Here is a 24,882-nt window from a genome sequence, read left to right on the forward strand (position 1 = left end):
GGGATTGTCTGCCTCGATTAAAAACTTTACAGGCAGCTTGGAAAAGATAAAGGTACAAAAAATGATGTATTCTCGCTTGCTCCCGCCCCCGAGGATCCAGCGCAGGCTGCTTCAGCGATTTGTATCTGTATGGAAAGTCTTGATACATCGCCATTTTGAGAAACCTTAGATGACGGTCACCTGACTGCTGCAGACAATCACAAACCAAACTATAGTGTTTATGCTCTTTAAAGGGGTTCTCCGCTATTTGTTTTTTTATTATTTTAAGTGACTTCTAAAATAAGAAGAAAAAAAATGAACTCTGCTACAGAACTTTTGCCATTCTTCTGTATTCTTATTTATTTCTCCTTCACCTCATTGGGGGCCACAGACCGTGGGTGTATGCTGCTGCCACTAGGAGGCTGACACTAAGTGATACAAAGAAAGTTCGCTCCTCCCCTGCAGTATACTCCCTCCTGCTGGCTCTCAGCTCCTCCTCTGCAGTATACTCCCTCCTGCTGGCTCTCAGCGCCTCCCCTGCAGTATACACCCTCCTGCTGGCTCTCAGCTCCTCCCCTGCAGTATACACCTTCCTGCTGGCTCTCAGCTCCTCCCCTGCAGTATACTCCCTCCTGCTGGCTCTCAGCTCCTCCCCTGCAGTATACTCCCTGCTGCTGGCTCTCAGCTCCTCCCCTGCAGTATACACCCTGCTGCTGGCTCTCAGCTCCTCCCCTGCAGTATACACCCTCCTGCTGGCTCTCAGCTCCTCCCCTGCAGTATACTCCCTGCTGCTGGCTCTCAGCTCCTCCCCTGCAGTATACACCCTCCTGCTGGCTCTCAGCTCCTCCCCTGCAGTATACACCCTCCTGCTGGCTCTCAGCTCCTCCTCTGCAGTATACTCCCTCCTGCTGGCTCTCAGCTCCTCCTCTGCAGTATACACCCTCCTGCTGGCTCTCAGCTCCTCCCCTGCAGTATACACCCTGCTGCTGGCTCTCAGCTCCTCCCCTGCAGTATACACCCTCCTGCTGGCTCTCAGCTCCTCCCCTGCAGTATACTCCCTGCTGCTGGCTCTCAGCTCCTCCCCTGCAGTATACACCCTCCTGCTGGCTCTCAGCTCCTCCCCTGCAGTATACACCCTCCTGCTGGCTCTCAGCTCCTCCCCTGCAGTATACACCCTGCTGCTGGCTCTCAGCTCCTCCCCTGCAGTATACACCCTCCTGCTGGCTCTCAGCTCCTCCCCTGCAGTATACACCCTGCTGCTGGCTCTCAGCTCCTCCCCTGCAGTATACACCTTCCTGCTGGCTCTCAGCTCCTCCCCTGCAGTATACACCCTCCTGCTGGCTCTCAGCTCCTCCCCTGCAGTATACACCTTCCTGCTGGCTCTCAGCTAACCAGTTCTTGCTTAGTGTCCGTAGGAGGCACAATGACTGGTCTGCTATTCAGACCCAAAACTCTTTATTTTATTTTTACCTTTTACGTCAATTATCTAGCAGGTACCCGCGGTCAGGCGCCATGGCCGAGGTACCTCGCATTCTCTGATGGGCCGAGATCTATCATTCGGTGATCTCGGCAGTACACATCCCAGGAGTAGAACTCTGGGCGGCAAACATATTCAGCCGTCAAGGTTCCGCCTCAAGTGAGTGGGAACTTCACCGGAAGTCTTCCATCAGATCTGCCTTCACTGGAGCTCTCCAGTTGTAGATCGGATGGCGTCCAGACTGAACGCCAATGTACTCGAGTTCGTGGTTCGGCCTCGAGATCCAAGAGCCATCGCAGTGCATGCTCTTGTTCTTCCGTGGTACCAGTTTCCATAACTCTCCTTCCACTACTTCCGAAAGTCTTTCGGAAGCAGAAAGGGCCCCAGTGATCCTCGGAGATCCGCACTGACCACGTCAGTTTTTTGTTTGCGGAGCTAGTATCTTTCCGCCTTATTGCAACAGAACTGCAAGTAGGGTCTTTCTCGCAGGGAGTTTTCACACGTAGTTCTTCCCTATCGCATACCATTGGATCGTTGGGACCTTAATGGTCCTGGCAGTCTTACAGTAGACTCCTTTTGATCTGCACAGACTTTACTATCAGGGAAGGTTGCCCCTTTTTCTCTGCGATATCCTCATCCGGACGAGTCTTCGGAGCTAGCTGCTCTGTTCTTTCAGACTTTTCTCCTTTGTTACCTTCAAGGCAAGGTTGTCCTCAGGCCATCCCCGTCCCTTGTTACCAAGGTGGTATTGTATTACCACTGTTATGAGGGCATCGTTCTTCCCTCATCTCTTTCGGCACCAGTCCACAAAATGGAATGAGTTCCCCATATTCTGGATGAAGTGAGTGCACTGAGTAGGTACGTCTCGAGGACTGTGTCCTCCTTCTTGGAGGTCGGACGCTTTATTTGGGCTTCCTGAAGGTAAGAGGAAGGCTTCCTTACGTTTACAGGAAGGGTTTAGCCATTTCATCGGCCATGTTAGCCTGGTGGATTCTTTTCACCGTCCAGGAGTCCTTCCGTGTTAATGTCAGCCTATCTCCCTGTCTATCGAGGGTTCTAGGCACTACGCGTCGGCAAGGCACGACTGCAAGCTTGCGGATTCATCCAGTCCGCATGCATTCTTAAAGCACTATAATTCCCACACTTCCACAGATGTGAGTCTGGGCAGGCGGACCCTGCAGGTCGCGGTGGCGCACTTGTATGTAGCGGTTACACAGGGCCTGATCTAATGATGTCCCCACCCAGGGACTGCTTTGGGATGTCCCACAGTCTGTGTTCCCCAATGAGGCGAAGGAGAAATAGGGATTTTTGTGTACTCACCGAAAAATTATTTTCTCCGAGCCATTCATTGGGGGACACAGCTCCCACCCTATAATTAGCTTGTGCTTGTTTTATAATTTGACATGCTATACTCTCATATATTATTGATCTCCTACTGCTTTTGCACCGAACTGGTTAGCTGAGAGCCAGCAGGAGGGTGTATACTGCAGAGGAGGAGATAACTTTTTTCGTATCACTTAGTGTCAGCCTCCTAGTGGCAGCAGCATACACCCGCGGTCTGTGTCCCCCAATGAATGGCTCCGAGAAAAGGATTTTTCGGTGAGTACACAAAAATCCCTATTTTTTGAGCACTATTGATTCCATAGTGCTAGACATGAGGAAGGGGTAAATGCAAAATATAAGTATAAATTACAATTAAAAACTAACAATGACAGACTGGTACGGAGGGGAGAGTGTCCTGCTCTTGGGGGGCTTACAGGATGGGGAAGGAGACAGTAGGTTGGGGGGTTGTGGAAGTTCCGGCAGCGCCGGTGGTGGCGAGGTGGCAGCTCTGATGGTGGTGAGGTGGCAGCTCCGGTGGTTGTGAGGTGGCAGCTCCGCTGGTGGTCTGGTTGAAGCTCCACTGGTGGAGAGGTGGTAGCTCCCATGGTGGTGAGGTGGTAGCTCCAATGGTGGTGAGATGGTAGCTCCACTGGTGATGTGGTGGCAGCTCTGCTGGTGGTGTGGTGGCAGCTCCGGTTGAGTTGAGGTGGCAGCGGGGTCATTGCAGGCTGATGAGTTTTCAGGTTCTGAAGGAAGTGTGGCGGATGATCGGACGTGTTGGGGAATAGAATTCCAGAGGAAAGGAGACACAGGGGAGAAGTCTTGGAGATGATTGAGTGAGGAACATATGAGCGTGGAGGAGAGAAGGAGGTCTTGTGAGGACCAGAGATTACATGTGGGTCAGTATCAGTAAATTAGTTTGGAGATATATGGAGGAATCAGGTTATGGATGGCTTTGTAGGTCATTATTAGTAGTTTGAACTGGATACGCTGAGGAATTGAGAGCCAGTGAAGACATTTTCAGAGGGGGAAAAGCAGAGGAGTAGTTTGGAGAAAGGTGGATTAGTCGGGCAGCAGAGTTAAGGATGGATTGGAGAGGTGTGAGGGTGTTAGCAGGGAGGCCTGAGAGGAGGGTGTTGCAGTAGTCAAGGCGGGAGATGAGGGCATGCACAAGTATTCTAATAGATTGATAGTTAAGGAAAGGATGGATTCTGGAAATATTTTTTGAGCTCGAGGCGGCGAGAGCATGGATGTGCAGTGTAAAGGAGAAGGTAAAGTCGGGGGTGACTCCGAGGCAGCGGATCTCCAGTACAGTGATGTCATTTATTGTGATAGAACAGGTAGGGGATTAGGTGAGATGGAGGAAAGATAAGTTCCGTTTTGTTCACATTGAGCTTTAGGTAGAAAGAGGAGAAGAAGGAGGATATGGCTGATGGACGCTCTGGGATTCTAGACAGCAGAGAGGTGACATCTGGGCCGGAGAGGGAGATCTGAGTGTCATCAGTATATACAGTGGATATGGAAAGTATTCAGACCCCTTTGAATTTTTCACTCTTTGTTTCAGTGCAGCCATTTGGTAAATTCAAAAAAGTTCATTTTTTTCTCATTAATGTGCACTCTGCACCCCATCTTGACTGAAAAAAACATAAATGTAGAAATTTTAGCAAATTTAATAAAAGAAAAACTGAAGTATCAGATGGTCATAAGTATTCAGCCCCTTTGCTCAGACACTCATATTTAAGTCACATGCTGTCCACTTCCTTGTGATCCTCCTTGAGATGGTTCTACTCCTTCATTGGAGGCCAGCTGTGTTTAATTAAACTGATAGGACTTGATTTGGAAAGGCGCACACCTATCTATGTAAGACTACTTTCACACTAGCGTCGTGCACTGCACGTCGCTATACGTCGTTTTGGAGAAAAAAACGCATCCTGCAAAAGTGCTTGCCGGATGCGTTTTTTCTCCATTGACTTGCATTAGCGACGCAGTGCGACGCATTGCCACACGTTGCTTGTAACGTTTTTTGGTGCGTCGTTCCCGTCTTTTCCAACCGTGCATGCGCGGCCGGAACTCCGCACCTGCCTCCCCGCACCTCACAATGGGGCAGCGGATGCGTTGAAAAACAGCATCCGCTGCCCCCGTTGTGTGGCGCATTCACTCTATGCGTTGGTGCGCTGCAACGTCGCATTGCGACGTGCAGTGAACGACGCTAATGTGAAAGTAGCCTTAGACCTCACAGCTCACAGTGCATGTCAGACCAAATGAGAATCATGAGGACAAAGGAACTGGCCAAGGAGCTCAGAGACAGAATTGTGGCAAGGCACAGATCTGGCTAAGGTTACAACAGAACTTCTGCAGCACTCAAGGTTCCTAAGAGCTCAGTGGCCTCCATAATCCTTAAATGGAAGAAGTTTGGGACCACCAGAAGTCTTCCTAGACCTGGCCGTCCAGCCAAACTGAGCAATCGTGGGAGAAGAGCCTTGGTGAGAGAGGTAAAGAAGGACCCCAAGATCACTGTGGCTGAGCTCCAGAGATGCAGTAGGGAGATGGGAGAAAGGTCCACAAAGTCACCTATCACTGCAGCCTCCACCAGTCGGGCCTTTATGGCAGAGTGGCCCGACGGAAGCCTCTCCTCAGTGCAAGACTGAAAGCCGCATAGAGTTTGCTAAAAAACACACATGAAGGACTCCCAGACTATGAGAAATAAGATTCTCTGGTCTGATGAGATGAAGATAGACCTTTTTGGTGATATGAGTGGAGAAAACCATTCACTGCTCATCACCTGCCCAATACAATCCCAACAGTGAAACATGGTGGAGGCAGCATCATGCTATGGGGGTGTTTTTCAGCTGCAGGGAGAGGACGACTGGTTGTCATTGAAGGAAACATGAATGTGGCCAAGTACAGAGAGATCCTGGATGAAAACCTCTTCCAGAGTGCTCTGGACCTCAGACTTGGCCGAAGGTTCACCTTCCAACAAGACAATGACCGTAAGCACACGGCTAAAATAACAAAGGAGTTGCTTCAGAACAACTCTGTGACCATTCTTGACCGGCCCAGCCAGAGCCCTGACCTAAACCCAATGGAGCATAACTGGAGAGACCTGAAAATGGCGTCCACCAACGTTCACCATCCAACCTGACGGAACTGGAGAGGATCTGCAAGGAAGAATGGCCGAGGATCCCCAAATCCAGGGGTGAAAAACTTGTTGCATCATTCCCAAGAAGACTCATGGCTGTACTAGCCCAAAAGGGGCTTCTCCTCAATACTGAGCAAAGGGCCTGAATACTTATGACCATGGGAGATTCCAGTTTTTTCTTTTTTAATAAATTTGCAAAAATGTCTACATTTCTGTTTTCTTTCAGTCAAGATGGGGAGCAGAGTGTACATTAATGAGAAATAATGAACTTTTTTGAATTTACCAAATGGCTGCAATGAAACAAAGAGTGAAGTATGTAAAGGGTCTGAATACTTTCCGCACCCACTGTAGATGGTACTGGACGCCACGGGACTTCATTATTTTTCCCAGGCCAAGGGTATAGATAGAGAAGATAAATCCACAAAGAAAAAAAAGACACGGCGTTAAATGGCTAAAAGCAGGAAATATTTTATTACTGTACATACAAAGTGACACAGAAATCAGACATTTGTAGATGGCCGAGAGCAGCGCACCGGCGACCAGATAACGAGGATGTAATAAGCTCCACATGTAATGTACGAAGCATTATAAAGAGAGAGACCGGCCTCAGTAGAGAGGGGGAAAACGCCCCTATAATATATCCGCACCGTGCTCATGCTGAATGCTTCCCCAGACTGCCAGGACTCATGTCCATCACAGAGTACAGCCAGTGAGGGCGAAGGACATGGAAACAGCCCCGACGCGCGTTTCGCATGTTTGTGCTGCTGCTTCTTCAGGGGGGGATGATACATAACACTAGAGCGCAGGTACAATCGGCGGACACATGACTGCAGTTCCTCTAATAATGTCCAGGTGAGCGGCGGCCATACAACCGCAATTCCACAAATGACGTACGGGGATGCGCCCCCACCGCAGCCATGAAGGCTCCTGCACTCCTCAGAAAACCAGGATGTGTGAACGTGGTCACAGTGTGCGCAGACACCATATAGATAGTATATGTTTTTCCATGGTCCTTAATAGATCATCGTTATTAAAGGGATTTTCAAATCCCTTTAAGGGCTCGGTATAGTTGAAGCTTTTCAAGATACGTGTGCGCACAAGTCGACAAGTACAGCGTGTAATAAATAATCAGGACCATAAATACCATTAATACAGCACATTTCATGCTCAGGATTAATCCTTGTAGGATTGTTTCGTTATAATGCGGCCGTCATTACTATATGTCCCCACAGATGGTACATTATATCCTACTATACCACCTGCATCAGTGCAACAAACAAACTCCTCTAAAAAACCCTGATGTGGCCGTGTAAGGGTTAAGGAGCCGGTAGTTCACGTGACCTGCTGCAGACGGAACCTTCCGCTCAGTGACTTAATTTCCCACCCGGATGGAATTCAACGTTACCCTTCTCTCCGTCCGTCCTTGATTGTTGTCCCCCGGTGTCCTTGGACAGCAGTAGCAGCTATGGGGTGGTTTGAGTTTCCAGACGAGGGTCGGGTGCTGCCGCCACCTTCGCTGGTGAACAGAGGCTCCGTGTACTTGGGCTTCCTCGGCTACATGTCCGCCATCATCCACAACGCCCTCAATCAGTATCCGGTGCTGCGGACGGGTGAGACAGACACCCCGATAGTCTCACAGGGAGCCCTATATCTGCCATTAGTGACTACCATAGAGATGTCAACCCCCCCCGTACACACATCACCCCAGTCATCATACTGTACCCCTGTAACCCCCAATACTGTGATAGTGCCCCCCATATACACATAACCCCAGTCCTCATACTATACCCCTGTAACCCCCAATACTGTGATAGTGCCCCCCATATACACATCACCCCAGTCCTCACACTGTACCCCGTAACCCCCCAATACTGTGATAGTGCCCCCCATATACACATCACCCCAGTCCTCACACTGTACCCCGTAACCCCCCAATACTGTGATAGTGCCCCCATATACACATCACCCCAGTCCTCATACTGTACCCCGTAACCCCCCAATACTGTGATAGTGCCCCCATATACACATCACCCCAGTCCTCACACTGTACCCCGTAACCCCCCAATACTGTGATAGTGCCCCCATATACACATCACCCCAGTCCTCATACTGTACCCCGTAACCCCCCAATACTGTGATAGTGCCCCCATATACACATCACCCCAGTCCTCATACTGTACCCCTGTAACCCCCAATACTGTGATAGTGCCCCCCATATACACATCACCCCAGTCCTCATACTGTACCCCTGTAACCCCAATACTGTGATAGTGCCCCCCATATACACATCACCCCAGTCCTCATACTGTACCCCTGTAACCCCCAATACTGTGATAGTGCCCCCCATATACACATCACCCCAGTCCTCATACTGTACCCCTGTAACCCCCAATACTGTGATAGTGCCCCCCATATACACATCACCCCAGTCCTCATACTATACCCCTGTAACCCCCAATACTGTGATAGTGCCCCCCATATACACATCACCCCAGTCCTCACACTGTACCCCTGTAACCCCCAATACTGTGATAGTGCCCCCCATATGCACATCACCCCAGTCCTCATACTATACCCCTGTAACCCCCAATACTGTGATAGTGCCCCCCATATACACATCACCCCAGTCCTCATACTGTACCCCTGTAACCCCCAATACTGTGATAGTGCCCCCCATATACACATCACCCCAGTCCTCATACTGTACCCCCTAACCCCCCAATACGGTGATAGTGCCCCCCATATACACATCACCCCAGTCCTCATACTGTACCCCCTAACCCCCCAATACTGTGATAGTGCCCCCATATACACATCACCCCAGTCCTCATACTGTACCCCCTAACCCCCAATACTGTGATAGTGCCCCCCATATACACATCACCCCAGTCCTCATACTGTACCCCTGTAACCCCCAATACTGTGATAGTGCCCCCATATACACATCACCCCAGTCCTCATACTGTACCCCTGTAACCCCCCAATACTGTGATAGTGCCCCCCATATACACATCACCCCAGTCATCATACTGTACCCCTGTAACCCCCAATACTGTGATAGTGCCCCCCATATACACATCACCCCAGTCCTCATACTGTACCCCTGTAACCCCTATACTGTGATAGTGCCCCCATACACATCACCCCAGTCCTCATACTGTACCCCTGTAACCCCCAATACTGTGATAGTGCCCCCCATATACACATCACCCCAGTCCTCATACTGTACCCCTGTAACCCCAATACTGTGATAGTGCCCCTATACACACATCACCCCAGTCCTCATACTGTACCCCTGTAACCCCCCAATACTGTGATAGTGCCCCCCATATACACATCACCCCAGTCCTCATACTGTACCCCGTAACCCCCCAATACTGTGATAGTGCCCCCCATATACACATCACCTCAGTCCTCATACTGTACCCCTGTAACCCCAATACTGTGATAGTGCCCCCCATACACACATCACCCCAGTCCTCATACTGTACCCCTGTAACCCCAATACTGTGATAGTGCCCCCCATACACACATCACCCCAGTCCTCATACTGTACCCCTGTAACCCCCAATACTGTGATAGTGCCCCCATATACACAAGATCCCAGTCCTCACACTGTACCCCTGTAACCCCAATACTGTGATAGTGCCCCCCATATACACATCATCCCAGTCCTCACACTGTACCCCTGTAACCCCAATACTGTGATAGTGCCCCCCATATACACATCACCCCAGTCCTCATACTGTAACCCCCAATACTGTGATCGTGCCCCCATATACACATCACCCCAGTCCTCATACTGTACCCCTGTAACCCCCAATACTGTGATAGTGCCCCCCATATACACCTCACCCCAGTCCTCACACTGTACCCCGTAACCCCCCAATACTGTGATAGTGCCCCTCATACACACATCACCACAGTCCTCATACTGTACCCCTGTAACTCCCAATACTGTGATAGTGCCCCCATATACACATCACCCCAGTCCTCACACTGTACCCCTGTAACCCCCAATACTGTGATAGTGCCCCCCATATACACATCACCCCAGTCCTTACGCTGTACCCCTGTAACCACAATATTATTACTGTATCGGTGGCAGAGTGGGGTGTGAGACCCCAATATTACAGCCTGCCCCATACATATTCCCATAGAACACTGTGGTGCGGCAGATATACCTGTATTCTGCATACAGGGTGTACACCCACCATCTAGTGCTGTGGACAGATGAGAGCAGACACTGTCATTGGGGTACCCCATTACATAGTGCAGAGAGGAAGGACAGGGACCCCAATATAATGCTGGACCTTACATTGTAACACCAGGGTGTCCACAATATCAGCTCTGACTCTTCTGTTCTTGTCATCTGTATACCAGGTGTTCACCGCCAGATCCTCTACACCACCATCGGGGTCTTCCTCGGGTACCACATGACCAAATACGAGAACTACAAATACGCCAAGAAGGATCGGGAACTGTTTGACTACATCAGGCGCCATCCTGAGATCCTGCCACATAAGGGTACGAGCGCAGCTCATCACACCCGGGCGGATAACACTCGGCTTGTGCGCGGCGGTCGGCCATGAAGCGTAACGTTTCCAATCACTGTCCTCAGTTACAGGCTCCTCACTGTCCTTTCCCATATGGGTGAAATATAGTTAAAACCCCCCAATATTTTTCACCTTTTAAGAACTCAAACATTTTTCACTCTTCCACTTACATTTATTTTTTTTCCCCTTTTTCTAACACTTCTTTTACACTTGCCGTGTTTTTTGCGGCCCGTATTGCTGCAATTTTCATGGTCTGCCGCAATATCAGACTGCAAAAAACATGCGGATCTCCGTTTTTCTGGTTTCCAATACTATGGAAATAGTATTGGGAGACAAAAAAAACGGCGTTCCGCAAAAACGTAAGTCATAGTGCACCGCGACAACAAACTTCCGTTGTTTTAGCGGCCCCATTGATTTTTAATGGGGGCCGTGTCCGTAAGCCATGAGAAAAATCTAGCGGGCTCGACATTTTTTCACGGCGGTAAATACGGCGTACAGTGCTCTGTGGAATTATTATGGCCCCATAGAAATCTATTGGGGTCGCAAAAACGGGACGCAAAAGCACAGCAAGTGTAAAAGAAGCCTAAGAGTCTTCCAATTTTTATTTCTTAAGTCCACCTCAGCACAGTTGTGCTTCTTTTTTTTGCACGATGAGTTGTAGTTTTGAATACATAATTCACTTTTATTTTTTGGGGTATTGTTTTTGCGTCGTTAACCGCGTGGTAAAAAATGATTTGGAAACATTCAACAGGTCAGTAGCTAGACAGCCGCACCAATATTAAAAGGTTTTATTTATTTAATTTTAGTGGTTAAAAATAACTAACAAAGAACAGTAAAAAAAAAGTTCGAATCACCCCTCTTTTCCCATACTAAAAGTAAAGCTTATAAAAAAAAAATACACATTTTATATCACTGCATTCAGAAAAGTCTGAACTATCTAAATATAAAAGATGTGGGCAGCGAGCTGGCTCAAGAGGGCAGCACAGGGGCTCGGGGCAGCACTGATGCTTTGCAGCCCTGGGTTTGAATCCCACCAAGGACGACATCTCCAAGGAGTTTGGAGTGATGATGATGTCTGTAAAACAATGTATCAGGGAGTAAAATACATAATTACAACATGTTCAGTTGTTTTCTCACAGTTGATTCATGTTTCTATTTTTTTTTAGAGGCAAGATTGATGTCGGAAGTCAGCGAAAAGTTCACTCCTGTTCGTTAAGTGAAGCTGTCTGCCCCCCGCTGTCCTGCCGTATGGTCCCCACTTATCACTAACGAGCTCTTCTCAGTCTTCTGTGAAATATGTTCTGTAAAAATAAAATATTTAGAATTTTGACTGTTAAACTTGAGACTGACGCAGATTTATTAACGACCCTTAAAAGCAGCATCTAATGTCACCATCATGTTATGTATCGGTTACAGTCACCTGTTATTTCAGGCGACATTTCACAGTTACCCATTCTGTGTGTAGAAGAAGAATGGCACAAAGTCTGGCGTTATGTGACTGCTACCCTGACTTTCTCCAGTGTCCCCCTCTGCAGGCTTTATCTCTAATTTTCAGTTATCTCCGAGCTAGTGGGAGAAGTATAGCTGCTGTGATGTCTCCCATACACAGCACACACGGACATGAGGGATTCCTGCTCACCTGTCTCTATGCAGCACATGTTCACAAGCAGCATGGAGGACATTATACAGAAGTACTCAGCATTGTTACTGTGAGTCCAGCTCTGGTATAATACAGGATTAGTAATGTATGTACACAGTGACTGCACCAGCAGAATAGTGAGTGCAGCTCTGGAGTATAATACAGGATGTAACTCAGGATCAGTAATGTATGTACACAGTGACTGCACCAGCAGAATAGTGAGTGCAGCTCTGGGGTATAATACAGGATGTAACTCAGGATCAGTAATGTAATGTATGTACACAGTGACTGCACCAGCAGAATAGTGAGTGCAGCTCTGGGGTATAATACAGGATGTAACTCAGGATCAGTAATGTAATGTATGTACACAGTGACTGCACCAGCAGAATAGTGAGAGCAGCTCTGGAGTATAATACAGGAGGTATTTTTTTGTCACACTTACAAAAATTTCTTTAAATTCAGTAAATGACAGTAATGTTGTTAGAATCTCTCTCTCCAAACTTCTGCCTAAACCTGTGTATCTGTATATGTAGTGTATGTGTAGGAATATACTCGCGTCTCTCCGTCTTTCCCTGTGTCCAACGCCGCTCCTGTCCTCTCCTGAGTCACATAACAGCGGTTCAGAGTCTCCGGATCACACTGTCACCCATGTGTGAGCGGCATGTGGCCTACAAGCAGGGCCGTATTTGCCACTAGGCACTCGAGGGCACGTGCCTAGGGCGGGGACGATGCAGGGGGCGGCACCTGAGCAAGTGAGCAAGGTTTTTTTTGTTTTTTTTTCACCTCCGAGTCCCGACCGCCCCAACCCCCGCCCGCCCCCCCTGGGCCCAAATCCCCCCCCGCCCTCCTTGAAGACGATACTCACCCTGCTACAGCGATGCCTGGTCTCAGCTTCTGTAGCGCGTCCTGAGTAAGCGGTCACGTGGTACCGCTCATTAAGGCTCATGAATATGCGCAGGAAGAAGGTGCTGCGCCTGTGCGCCGGGAGTCGGGACAGAGCCGGAGGGATGTCGGCGCGCCCGCTCGGTGTGAGACAGGTGAGTATGAGGGACAGAGGACGGGGATGAAGGAGGACGGTAAGCCGCCCGCGCCATGCAAGATGGGAGAAGGAGCGGGAGCGGAGGGGGGTGGTGGAGAGATGAGCCATGCATGGGGGGGAGGGTGGAGAGATGAGCCATGCATACAGGGGGGGGGGGTGGAGAGATGAGCCATGCATACAGGGGGGGGGGGGTGGAGAGATGAGCCATGCATACAGGGGGGGGGAGAGATGAGCCATGCATACGGGGGGGGGGGGGGGTGGAGAGATGAGCCACGCATAGGGGGGAATATGAGTCATGCATACAGGAGGTGGGGGGGATATGAGCCATGTATACAGGAGGAGGGGGAATATGAGCCATGCATACAGGGGGGGAATTATGAGCCATGCATACAGGAGGTGGGGGGAAATATGAGCCATGCATACGCGGGGGGGAATTATGAGCCATGCAAACAGGAGGGAGGGGGGAATATGAGCCATGCATATGGGATGGGAGGAGGATGAGCCATGCATACAAGATGGGAGGGGGGCATTATACACTATTGAGCATCATGTGGGGTCATTATACAGTATTGAACATCATGTGTGGCCATTATACAGTATGGAGCATCATGTGCGGTCATTATACAGTATGGAGCATCATGTGTGGCCCTTATAAAGTATGGAGCATCATGTGTGGCCATTATACAGTATGGAGCATCATGTGTGGTCATTATACAGTATGGAGCACTGTGTGGTCATTATACAGTATGGAGCATCATGTGTGGCCATTATACAGTATTGAGCATCATGTGGGGCCATTATACAGTATGGAGCATCATGTGGGATCATTATACAGTATGGAGCATCATGTGTGGCCATTATACAGTATTGAACATCATGTGGGGTCATTATACAGTATGGAGCATCATGTGTGGCCATTATACAGTATGGAGCATCATGTGCGGTCATTATACAGTATTGAACATCATGTGGGGTCATTATACAGTATGGAGCATCATGTGTGGCCATTATACAGTATGGAGCATCATGTGCGGTCATTATACAGTATTGAACATCATGTGGGGTCATTATACAGTATGGGGCATCATGTGTGGCCCTTATAAAGTATGGAGCATCATGTGTGGCCATTATACAGTATGGAGCATCATGTGCGGTCATTGTACAGTATGGAGCATCATGTGTGGTCATTATACAGTATGGAGCACTGTGTAGTCATTGTACAGTATGGAGCATCATGTGTGGTCATTATACAGTATGGAGCATCATGTGTGGCCATTATACAGTATTGAGCATCATGTGGGGCCATTATACAGTATTGAACATCATGTGGGGTCATTATAAAAGTATGGAGCATGATGTGTGGCCATTATACAGTATGGAGCACTGTGTGGCCATATTTTTTTTTGTTTATAATTATTGTATATAAAACAGTGTGATCAGCAGTGCTAAATGGGTGTGGTTGGGACTTGGATATGGGTGTGACTAGTTGTGAAATGGGTGTGGTCAGAGGCGTGGCCTAAAATTTGCGCACTACATGCGCCGCAACCTTTATACCTCTTTCCCTTCAAGAGATGGGAGGTATGGTACCGCATTTGCCAGATCACAGCAAGTGCCGCAAATCCCATAGGGAATGAATGAAGCCAAATGCAGTGTTGCCATAAGTGATCTGTTACGCGGCAGATGTGAAAAAACTGCCCGATCTGCTGCAAAAGGCGACTTTCACATCAGCGATTGTTGCCAAAGTCACTGCCGATAGTGTCATACTCACCAATGGGGGAGGCAGCACTAAAAGTGCCTAGGGCAGCAGAAACTCTAAATACGGCCCTGCTACAAGTGTATGGAGCCTGCTCTCAGCCTCATTCTGATGCTCCATAGATGTAACCTATAAAGGCTCGTTCACACGACTGTATTTTCCCGACATACGCCAGGTCTGTCACTTCCGTTTTCCCCACTGTTAAATTTAGAGAGAAAAAAATGAAATAATAAATATCACTGAGTCCATAAATGTATAATTAATTCAATCTGTAAATGCCAAGAGAAACAAAATCGAAATACCAGAATTGTTTTGTTTGTTTCTGTAGCTGTATAACTGCAATGAGCGATGGAAACCTCCTATCTGCTCTCAAATGGTGTCAATAAAAAGGCTACAGATCTTGGAAAATGACGACACACGCAAACATATTTCTTTGAATTTCCGAATTTTTTTCTACCACTTAAAACAGTGTCCTCTCTACAGGTGCCCCTGGTGCTGATCTGATCCTGGGTATGTGTCTTTGTACCCGCGCGATATCAGATCTTACTTCCACCCTCAATCACGCCCTGAGTGTCACAGTTTATTTTTGTCACAGGGAGTGTGGAAATCCTCCATGTCATGCCCTGGTGTCGCAGGCAGGGTGCGGTGATCTGCTGTATTGACATAAGAAAACAAATTTACCCAGAGCCTTCAGCTCCAAAGGACGAGCAGCTGAAAGTAGAAGGCTGGTGCTCGGCCCTGATACGGAGGGAAGAGTCTGACACAGTCCCCCGTAACGTTACAAAGTGGGGGGGCAGAGGGCAGAAAAGACCACCGCTCTGCTGACCCCATAACTGCAGAGTCCAGACCTCCTCTGGTATCAGCACAAACACTGCGCCCCCACCTGGATCTTCATGCAGCCGTACATCACCAAGCACAATGCTGAGCGTCGGCGGAGGGAGTGGTGTAAAGCCGCCACCACTGGACTCTGGAGGAGACGTGTTCTGTGCAGTGACCGATCACACTTCTCTATCTGCGTCTGATGGAGGAGTCTGGGTTTGGTGAAGGAGAATGTTAACGTTCCCACAATTAATTTTTGATGTTGCACATTTGCAACATGTGACTTTTTCTTGTGGATTCACCAAGTTTTATGTGCGGATTTTCCCCATAAAATTGCATTGGATGTGGAAATTGTGCAGGTATAAACACCTGTAATCCGCACATGACTGTAGTAATAAGGATTTACAAAAGCCAAATATCAGAAAGTATCAATAACAAAGCAGCTTTGTGAAAAACATGATATTGGAAACGGAGACAAAAAACAAAGGTAAAAAAGGAATAACACAAAGGTGCAAAAAACCAACATCAAAATCTCACAGTGGGAACGCGGCCGTACACTGACTGCAGGTCTGAGCCCAACGTCCATAAATCACCTTAGATATTTTATATTTTTCTAAATATTTATTTTTGTGAATCAGTGCTGGCTTTTCCTGATGACACAAGCTGTAAAGTGACAAGTGTATATGTGAGGATACGTGTGCGGAGGCAGCGCCCGGCCCTGAGAGTAAACAGCGCGCGCCGCAGCGATCACAACCCGAGCGCTTATCTCCCAGCATCCTGAGGACGTCTGAGCGACCCAAACTATGAATTCCCAGAAAGCACAAAGTGCCGAGCAGGTGAGTCACACCGCGACGTGTGAACAGCGTCAGAGGGCGAGAGGCAGCGCCGAGCAGTGCATGATACTAAAAGAAGCCCAGCACGCTATAACCTGGGCATCTCCTGTATATAATTATATATGTACGGCTGGTATAACCTGGGCATCTCCTGTATATAATTATGTGTACAGCTGGTATAACCTGGGCATCTCCTGTATATAATTATATATGTACAGCTGGTATAACCTGGGCATCTCCTGTATGTAATTATATATGTACAGCTGGTATAACCTGGGAATCTCCTGTATATAATTATATATGTACGGCTGGTATAACCTGGGCATCTCCTGTATGTAATTATATATGTACAGCTGGTATAACCTGGGAATCTCCTGTATATAATTATATATGTACAGCCGGTATAACCTGGGTATCTCCTGTATATAATTATATATGTACAGCTGGTATAACCTGGGCATCTCCTGTATGTAATTATATATGTACAGCTGGTATAACCTGGGTATCTCCTGTATATAATTATATAGGTACAGCTGGTATAACCTGGGCATCTCCAGTATATATATATGTACAGCTGGTATAACCTGGGCATCTCCTGTATATAATTATATATGTACAGCTGGTATAAGCTGGGCATCTCCTGTATATAATTATTTAGGCACAGCCGGTATAACCTGGGTATCTCCTGTATATAATTATATAGGTACAGCTGGTATAACCTGGGCATCTCCAGTATATATATATGTACAGCTGGTATAACCTGGGCATCTCCTGTATATAATTATATATGTACAGCTGGTATCACCTGGGCATCTCCTGTATATAATTATGTGTGCAGCTGGTATAACCTGGGTATCTCCTGTATATGTACAGCTGGTATAACCTGGACATCTCCTGTATATAATCATATATGTACAGCTGGTATAACCTGGGCATCTCCTCTATATGTACAGCCGGTATAACCTGGGCCCCTCCTGTATATAATTATGTATGTACAGGTGGTATAACCTGGGTATCTCCTGTATATAATTATAGATGTACATGTACAGCTGGTATAACCTGGGCTTCTCTGTTATGATCCGGTGACCTTGGAGCCGCATGAAACTTTCTCTGGAGTCGGTGGAACCTATACTGACCGCAAATCCTGAACTAACACCGCAACTAGAAGTAGCCGTGGGGTGTGCTTAAGAAACCCTAGACACCTCGACACAGCCGGAGGACTAAATACCCCTATAGATGGAAATAGGAATGCTATCTTGCCTCAGAGCAGACCCCCAAAGGATAGGCAGCTCCCCACGAATAATGACTGTGAGAAGGAGAAGATTAGACACACACAGGTAGAAAACAGGATTTAGCAAAAGAGGCCACTCTAGCTAAATAGGAAAGGATATAACAGATTACTAGGCGGTCAGTATTAAAACCCTTCCAAAAATATCCACAGCAGATAATACAAAAAGTTCCACAATCTAACTAAAGACATGGAATGTATATCTGCCACTCCAGAGAATCCAACAAGATTGAGAAAATACTGACACAATCTAAGCTGGACAAGAAAACACAAGGAATAGCACTGAATTGTGAAGCACACAGGATGTGTGTCACAGAAAAAAAAACCAGACACTTATCTTTGCTGAATTGGCAGGAAGGCAGGAGGAACCAGGCAGAGGTAATACACCTCCCAACAACAATTGACAACTGGCAAGGACTAATGAATCCTGCAAGCCTAAATACCCCAGTCAGAACTGCAATCAGCAGATACACCTGACCAGGACTGCAACTCAGGGACAACTGCATTACCACCTACAACCACCGGAGGGAGCCCAAAAGCAGAATTCACAACACTTCTCCTGTATATAATTTATATATGTACAGCCGGTATAACCTGGGCCCCTCCTGTATATAATTATATATGTACAGGTGGTATAACCTGGGCATCTCCTGTATATAATTATGTGTACAGCTGGTATAACCTGGGCATCTCCTGTATATAATCATATATGTACAGCTGGTATAACCTGGGCATCTCCTGTATATGTACAGCCGGTATAACCTGGGCCCCTCCTGTATATAATTATGTATGTACAGGTGGTATAACCTGGGCATCTCCTGTTTATAATTATATAACCTGGGCATACTGTGTGCTGATGTCCCAGATTTGCTCGATGGGAGACAAGCCCGGAGACAATGCAGCCATGGGGGCATGTACAGGTCACACAGGCGGCTCACAGTAGTACGAGCAACATGTGGCTACTGGTAAACTTTGGAGAAATGGCCGCACCCCTGGGTCCACGACTGATCTGTTCTGTGCGGTGGGTGAAATAGACGTCATATACCGAGCCTGAGGCGTCTGCACCACACGCCGGACGTCCGGCTACAGGAGACCACTGACCTGATGTCCCAGGCAGCAATGGAGGTCCGTCCTCTTCAGCGAGGAGCCTGGCTTTTATCTTTGATCCAATAATAGCCGGAGATTGGTCTGGGGATCACGTGGGCGACGCCATGAAGGTTACAACTGTGGAGAAAGATGTGGACCCCACATCCAAATATTCTACCTCCACCTACTGCGCACAGAAAGGAGCAGAGTACATGATGCCCACTAAAAAACAAGTAGTAAAAATAATGGGAATAGAAAAAGGTCCAGCTCACCGCAGTAGACAGGAAAACGCTGTGTCAAAGCGTGGAGCAATCAAAACATAGAAAAATAATTATATGGTATAACACAAGGTGGCCGCTAGCCAAAGAGGCAGGGACGGCGGCCAACCATGACACCGCACCAGAAGGGCGAGCACACGGTGTGCCCCACTGCACCACAGCAGAGCCCCCCACAGGCCCAGCAACAATGGCCGACCACGTAGGACCAACACCAAGGATGAGGAGCGTAGGAAAGACCCCTCTGCTTCCACAGAGGAAAATAATCAGAGACCTCTGCAGTCTGCGGCTCATTAACCACGTAATGAAGTGATTTTTTACTACAACTTGTTAGGCCACATGCACATGTTGACAATTTGGTCAGTTTTTTACCTCAGTATTTGTAAGACAAAACCAGCAGTGGAAAAGTATATTAGAAACACGTCACCACTCCTGTATTTATCACCCACTCCTGAGGTAAAATACTGACCAAATACTGAAGGTGTGAACGTGGGGTACGCTGTGGATATGCGGCCACGTCCCTGCCCACAGGTGGGCTACACTGCAGGCTGTCCCCTGGATATTGGCACCAGCTCTCCTCCTCCTCACATGTGGCCCAGCTGGTCTTGAATTAGGAGGAGACAAAAAGGTCCGGCCTAAAGTGGGCCCAGTGATGTTAGTCTGAGACTAGGTGGAAGGTGAGTGGATGTGATAGCCCGTACACGGCTCGTATACTCCGTGTCTGCAGACCCCCGAGGAGCCGTACTGTTACGTCTGTGTATTGTGCAGTCATTGCCGCTCGTACCTGGTCACACTTGCCTTATTCTGTTGGGAGGTTTTCTTTGTAGTAGACTGATTTATGTGGTGACTGCCTCCATACGTGTCTCCACTCCCCCCGTCCGCCTAAATAATCTGTTATTAATGCCAGATCCACTGGCCCTTTATATTTGTCGCTTTTATCCCAGGAGAGGCAGGTCTGATATTAGGTGGAGGGTCGCCTTGTCGTGACTGCTGGGCTCTCATACATCTGACCAATTCTGCACCGAGTACCTTCAATTTATAAGTACAGTATAGTCTATGTAGGCGCAATGCGTCCAAATGTCACATATTCAAAGTCTGCACACAGCGGGGACCTTAGAGGCGACTGTATTCTATAGGATGGACTCCATACACTGCAGATAGATAGATAGATATATATATATATATATATATATATATATATATATCTATCTATCTATATATATATATATATATATATATATATATATATATCTATCTCTATCTATCTATCTTGCTGTGCACTAGCTGTATATACCCTCTGTATACAATGTGATTGTGCACTATACACTGCAGAGCATCATATATACTACATACTGTGCACTAGCTGTATATACCCCCTGTATACACTCTGCACTATATATACACTGCAGAACATATATACTATATACTGTGCACTAGCTGTATATACCCCCTGTATACAACGTGCACTATATATACACTGCAGAGAATCCTATATACTATATACTGTGCACTAGCTGTATATACGCCAAGTAAAGACCGTGCACGATATATACACTACATAACGTCATATATACTATACACTGTGCACTGGCTGTATATATACTATATACTGTGCACTAGCTGTATATACACCCTTTGTGCCCCGTAAATATATATATTCACCCTTTGTGCCCCATGCACTGTATATAGACACCCTTTGTGCCCCGGGTGGGGGCATACAGACACCCTTTGTGCCCCGGGTGGGGGCATACAGACACCCTTTGTGCCCCGGGTGGGGGCATACAGACACCCTTTGTGCCCCGGGTGGGGGCATACAGACACCCTTTGTGCCCCGGGTGGGGGCATACAGACACCCTTTGTGCCCCGGGTGGGGGCATACAGACACCCTTTGTGCCCCGGGTGGGGGCATACAGACACCCTTTGTGCCCCGGGTGGGGGCATACAGACACCCTTTGTTCCCTGTGGTCTGTATATGGACACCCTTTGCGCCCCGGTTGGGGGTATATAGACACCCTATGTGCCCCGTATACATATACACCCTTTGTGCCCCGGTTGGGTTTATACTCCTGGCCAGTCGCCTCCAGCACAGGTGTCGGCTGCTCAGGTGCGGGGTGACGTCACCCTTCCGGCCCCGCCCCTCGTCCGCCTTTCTCGCGGGGAGGAGGGGGCTCCTGGGATAAACTTCCCGCGGGCCCCAGACGTCCTCATCACTCCGGGGGCCACAGCGCTGCCAGCATGAGCGTCATCGAGCACAAGAGCGCGGGGAAGCAGGTCACCAGCCCCCTGCAGGGTGTGAGTATCCGCAGCACTACAACTCCCAGCATGGGTAGAAGAAACCTGTCAGGCTGCACCGGCTGTGCGACGAGTCCCAGCATGTCAGACTCTGGGGGAGGTTGTCCTGGGTGCCTTCACCCCAGACTCTTGTGTCACATCTGCTGGGACTTGTAGTCCCCAAACCTTTCCTTATAGTTTCTATTTGCTTATATATAGGTGTAATGGAGAGCCCCTCCCCTGCGGAGCCCCCTCTGCATGCTTGTACTATAGGGGACGGTTGTGTCTGCAGTAATCCGGGCTCCGGGTCTGTCGTGTCGCTGCTGTATGGCGGTGTTAGGTGTTCAGCATTGTATGGCGCCATTACGTGGCCAGTGCTGTGTAGTGGGGCACTGTGCTGCATTACATACCAGGCTGAAGTTCGTTTCTTATTCAGCAATTTTTTTTCTTTTCTGTTTTTTTTATAGGTTTAACAAAAAATAATCCTCACAATAATAACCTACAATTCTGCGAGGTGCCCTGATGTGAATACACTTAAAAACAGCTACAAAACCTATAATAAAACTGGCCCAAAAGTGGGCACCGGAGGGCGTGAATGAAAGGGTTAAATGCCTTTGGGCCACTGATCTCACACTGAGCCCCACATCAAACCCAGGACCCTCCAACCCGGCACAAATGGGTGCTGGTCATCAGAACTGGCATCAAAGTGGGCAAACGGCCGATTTTCACAGATTTGAATAAGTATCTGATGGTTTTAAGGGGTTAAATGACTTTGGGCCCCTGATCTCACACTAAGAATATATAGATGAGTATTCCTAGTGTGATATCAGTGGCCAAAAGTCATTTAACCCTTTCGTTAACGCCCCTTGGTGCCCACTTTTGTGCCCATTTTTGTGCCAGTTTTATAACTTTTGTAGCTGTTTAAGTGTATTCACATCAGGGCTCCTCACTGCATTGTAGGTTATTATTGTGATGATGATTTTTTTTGTTGTTAAACCTATAAAAAAACAAAAGAAAAAATTGCCGAATAAGAAACTGATCGAATAAGAAACCAACTTCATCCTCATGTATTACATAAGCTGTCTGCAGCCGTATTGTGCTGGCTGTGTACAGTGTTCACCAAGTATACTATATATGCGGTGTATGGCGGTATTATGGACACTATACATTATACATTGCCTTTTATAATCTCAGTATGGTTCTAGAACTGGCCTCAGGCTGAAAAGAGCTGTCATATACTCATAGTATGGCGGTATTATGTAAGCAGTGTGTGGCGGTGTTATGTGGGCAGTGTGTGACAGTATTATATGGGCTGTGTATGGCGGTGATATGTGCGGTATTTGGGAGCTGTATGTTTGCATGCGGTATTACACATTACATATAAATCACCACGGTCTGATTTTCCCGCGTTCGTCTTCTCACTATTCTGTTTGCTTTTCCCGTGCGCTGCGTGTAATGAGGCGCTCATCCATTCACCGCCGGCCGTGAGAGTGGAAACCTGAACAATGGTGGAAGACTGTTCACAGCAGGGGAAAGTTGTGTGCTGACAGATGAGTCTGGTGATCCGGGGGGAGTTGTTGTCCTATGAGCCCCACACCACCTCCTGCCTTTACTGTACAAGGATATGGGGGGGACACGGGTGATATAACCCTTCACAACGGAACCACCCCACCTGCACACACGTCATGGATGACAGACGATTTCCCAGTAGTGCACAAAGGGTGCATATATACAGTGCACGGGGCACAAAGGGCAGTATTATAGTAGTTATATTCTTGTACATAGGATCAGTATTATAGTAGTTATATTCTTGTACATAGGGGCAGTATTATAGTAGTGATATTAATTGTACATAGGGGCAGTATTATAGTAGTTATATTCTTGTACATAGGGGCAGTATTATAGCAGTTATATTCTTGTACATAGGGGCAGTATTATAGTAGTTATATTCTTGTACATAGGGGCAGTATTATAGTAGGTATATTGTTGTGCATAGGGGCAGTATTATAGTAGTTATATTCTTGTACATAGGGGGCAGTATTATAGTAGTTATATTCTTGTACATAGGGGCAGTATTATAGTAGTTATATACTTGTACATAGGGGCAGTATTATAGTAGTTATATACTTGTACATAGGAGCAGTATTATAGTAGTTATATTCTTGTACATAGGGGCAGTATTATAGTAGTTATATTCTTGTACATAGGGGCAGTATTATAGTAGGTATATTGTTGTGCATAGGGGCAGTATTATAGTAGTTATATTCTTGTACATAGGGGGCAGTATTATAGTAGTTATATTCTTGTACATAGGGGCAGTATTATAGTAGTTATATTCTTGTACATAGGAACAGTATTATAGTAGTTATATTCCTGTATATAGGAGCAGTATTATAGTAGTTATATTCTTGTACTTAGGGGCAGTATTATGTTAGTTATATTCTTGTACATAGGAGCAGTATTATAGTAGTTAAATTCTTGTACATAGGGACAGTATTATACAGCAGAATGTGAGTGAACTATTTCAGTCTAGTACTTTGTGTAACTGTCTCCTTTTCTTCTGCAGATGTCCCCCGTTGTGCAGCTGAATATCGGAGGTGATATCTATACTACAACTGTTGGGACGCTGAAGAAGTACCAGGAGTCTAAGCTATTTGAGATGTTTAATGGGCTACCTAAGCTCCGCACAGATGTTGAGGGTCGGTACTTTATTGACAGGGAGGGGAAATATTTCCGCTACATCCTGGATTATCTTCGCTCTGGTCAGGTGCCCACTGAATACATCCATGAAGTCTATAAGGAGGCCTTATTCTATGAAATCGAGTCATTGGTAAAGAAGTTGGAAGAGACCCCTCAAATCTTTGGAGAACAGGTCGGAAGGAAACAGTTCCTTGCCCGGGTACCTAACTACAGCGAGAACATTGAGGTGATGATCCGCATTGCCAGGGCAGAGGTGGTGGCTTCACGATTCTCCAATGTCATAGTTTGCATCGTGAGGACTGAGGACGACGCGTCCAAGTGTCTGGATGCTCTAAATGCTCTCGACACTGACAAGGAGTCCGTGGTCAAGTTTGGACCTTGGAAGGCGTCTCCGGGAATCTCCGACCTGCTTGATTGTATCAGGGCGGACATTGAGGACAAAGGCTATAAAGTATCATACTCTCCCCATGTGGCTGATAAAGGGTTCAGATTTAAATCTTATGACTTTTTATATAAGTTTGTGTTTACATGGTGGTAAAAAAATACAATAAAATTTCTAGCACTGAACACTCTGTACTACGTTGCCAACAACATCTTGTCTTTTGGTGCTCTTCGTGGGAGGGGATCCAGTGCTGATCTTCCCCTGCTTATTGTAAGCAATGCTTTCATCTGCCACTAGGTGGTGCTCACTGTATATAGACTTGC

At 47.4% G+C, this 24,882-nt stretch overlaps 2 protein-coding genes and 1 long non-coding RNA gene across 4 annotated transcripts; 2 read left to right on the top strand and 1 right to left on the bottom strand.

The window, feature by feature from the left end:
- The first annotated feature begins 7,285 nt into the window (after window positions 1-7,285).
- Window positions 7,286-11,812, top strand: NDUFC2 (NADH:ubiquinone oxidoreductase subunit C2). The gene is made up of 3 exons (XM_077298684.1): window positions 7,286-7,528; window positions 10,302-10,445; window positions 11,641-11,812. Exons 1-3 carry the CDS (start codon window positions 7,384-7,386, stop codon window positions 11,688-11,690), a joined length of 339 nt encoding a protein of 112 aa, XP_077154799.1. The 5' UTR covers window positions 7,286-7,383; the 3' UTR covers window positions 11,691-11,812.
- LOC143817332 (uncharacterized) lies at window positions 11,640-20,263 on the bottom strand. Its single transcript, XR_013224117.1, has 3 exons — window positions 19,991-20,263; window positions 14,921-15,103; window positions 11,640-11,775 (listed from the first exon to the last, which is right to left on the bottom strand). It is a non-coding gene; the product is annotated as an uncharacterized LOC143817332 (long non-coding RNA).
- On the top strand, window positions 19,799-24,753 carry KCTD14 (potassium channel tetramerization domain containing 14). Of its 2 annotated transcripts, none has more exons than XM_077298682.1 (2): window positions 19,799-19,883; window positions 24,044-24,753. In XM_077298682.1, exon 2 carries the CDS (start codon window positions 24,044-24,046, stop codon window positions 24,713-24,715), a length of 672 nt encoding a protein of 223 aa, XP_077154797.1. In that variant the 5' UTR covers window positions 19,799-19,883; the 3' UTR covers window positions 24,716-24,753. The 2 variants fall into 2 exon arrangements, with proteins under 2 accessions (XP_077154797.1, XP_077154796.1); XM_077298681.1 differs by lacking the exon at window positions 19,799-19,883 and adding an exon at window positions 21,299-21,498.
- Window positions 24,754-24,882: the final 129 nt, after the last annotated feature.

Source organism: Ranitomeya variabilis, chromosome 3 (genome assembly GCF_051348905.1).
Source record: "Ranitomeya variabilis isolate aRanVar5 chromosome 3, aRanVar5.hap1, whole genome shotgun sequence".
Classification (NCBI taxonomy): domain Eukaryota; kingdom Metazoa; phylum Chordata; class Amphibia; order Anura; family Dendrobatidae; genus Ranitomeya; species Ranitomeya variabilis.

What these genes read in the sequence shown, in the direction of transcription:
- NDUFC2 (XM_077298684.1), top strand. Translation starts at nt 7,384, where the DNA reads ATGGGGTGGTTTGAGTTTCCAGACGAGGGTCGGGTGCTGCCGCCACCT. An exon ending in GTATCCGGTGCTGCGGACGG is followed by an intron (nt 7,529 to 10,301) that starts GTGAGACAGACA and finishes TCTGTATACCAG; the next exon opens with GTGTTCACCGCCAGATCCTC. An exon ending in TGAGATCCTGCCACATAAGG is followed by an intron (nt 10,446 to 11,640) that starts GTACGAGCGCAG and finishes ATTTTTTTTTAG; the next exon opens with AGGCAAGATTGATGTCGGAA.
- KCTD14 (XM_077298681.1), top strand. Translation starts at nt 21,442, where the DNA reads ATGAGCGTCATCGAGCACAAGAGCGCGGGGAAGCAGGTCACCAGCCCC. An exon ending in TCACCAGCCCCCTGCAGGGT is followed by an intron (nt 21,499 to 24,043) that starts GTGAGTATCCGC and finishes TTTCTTCTGCAG; the next exon opens with ATGTCCCCCGTTGTGCAGCT.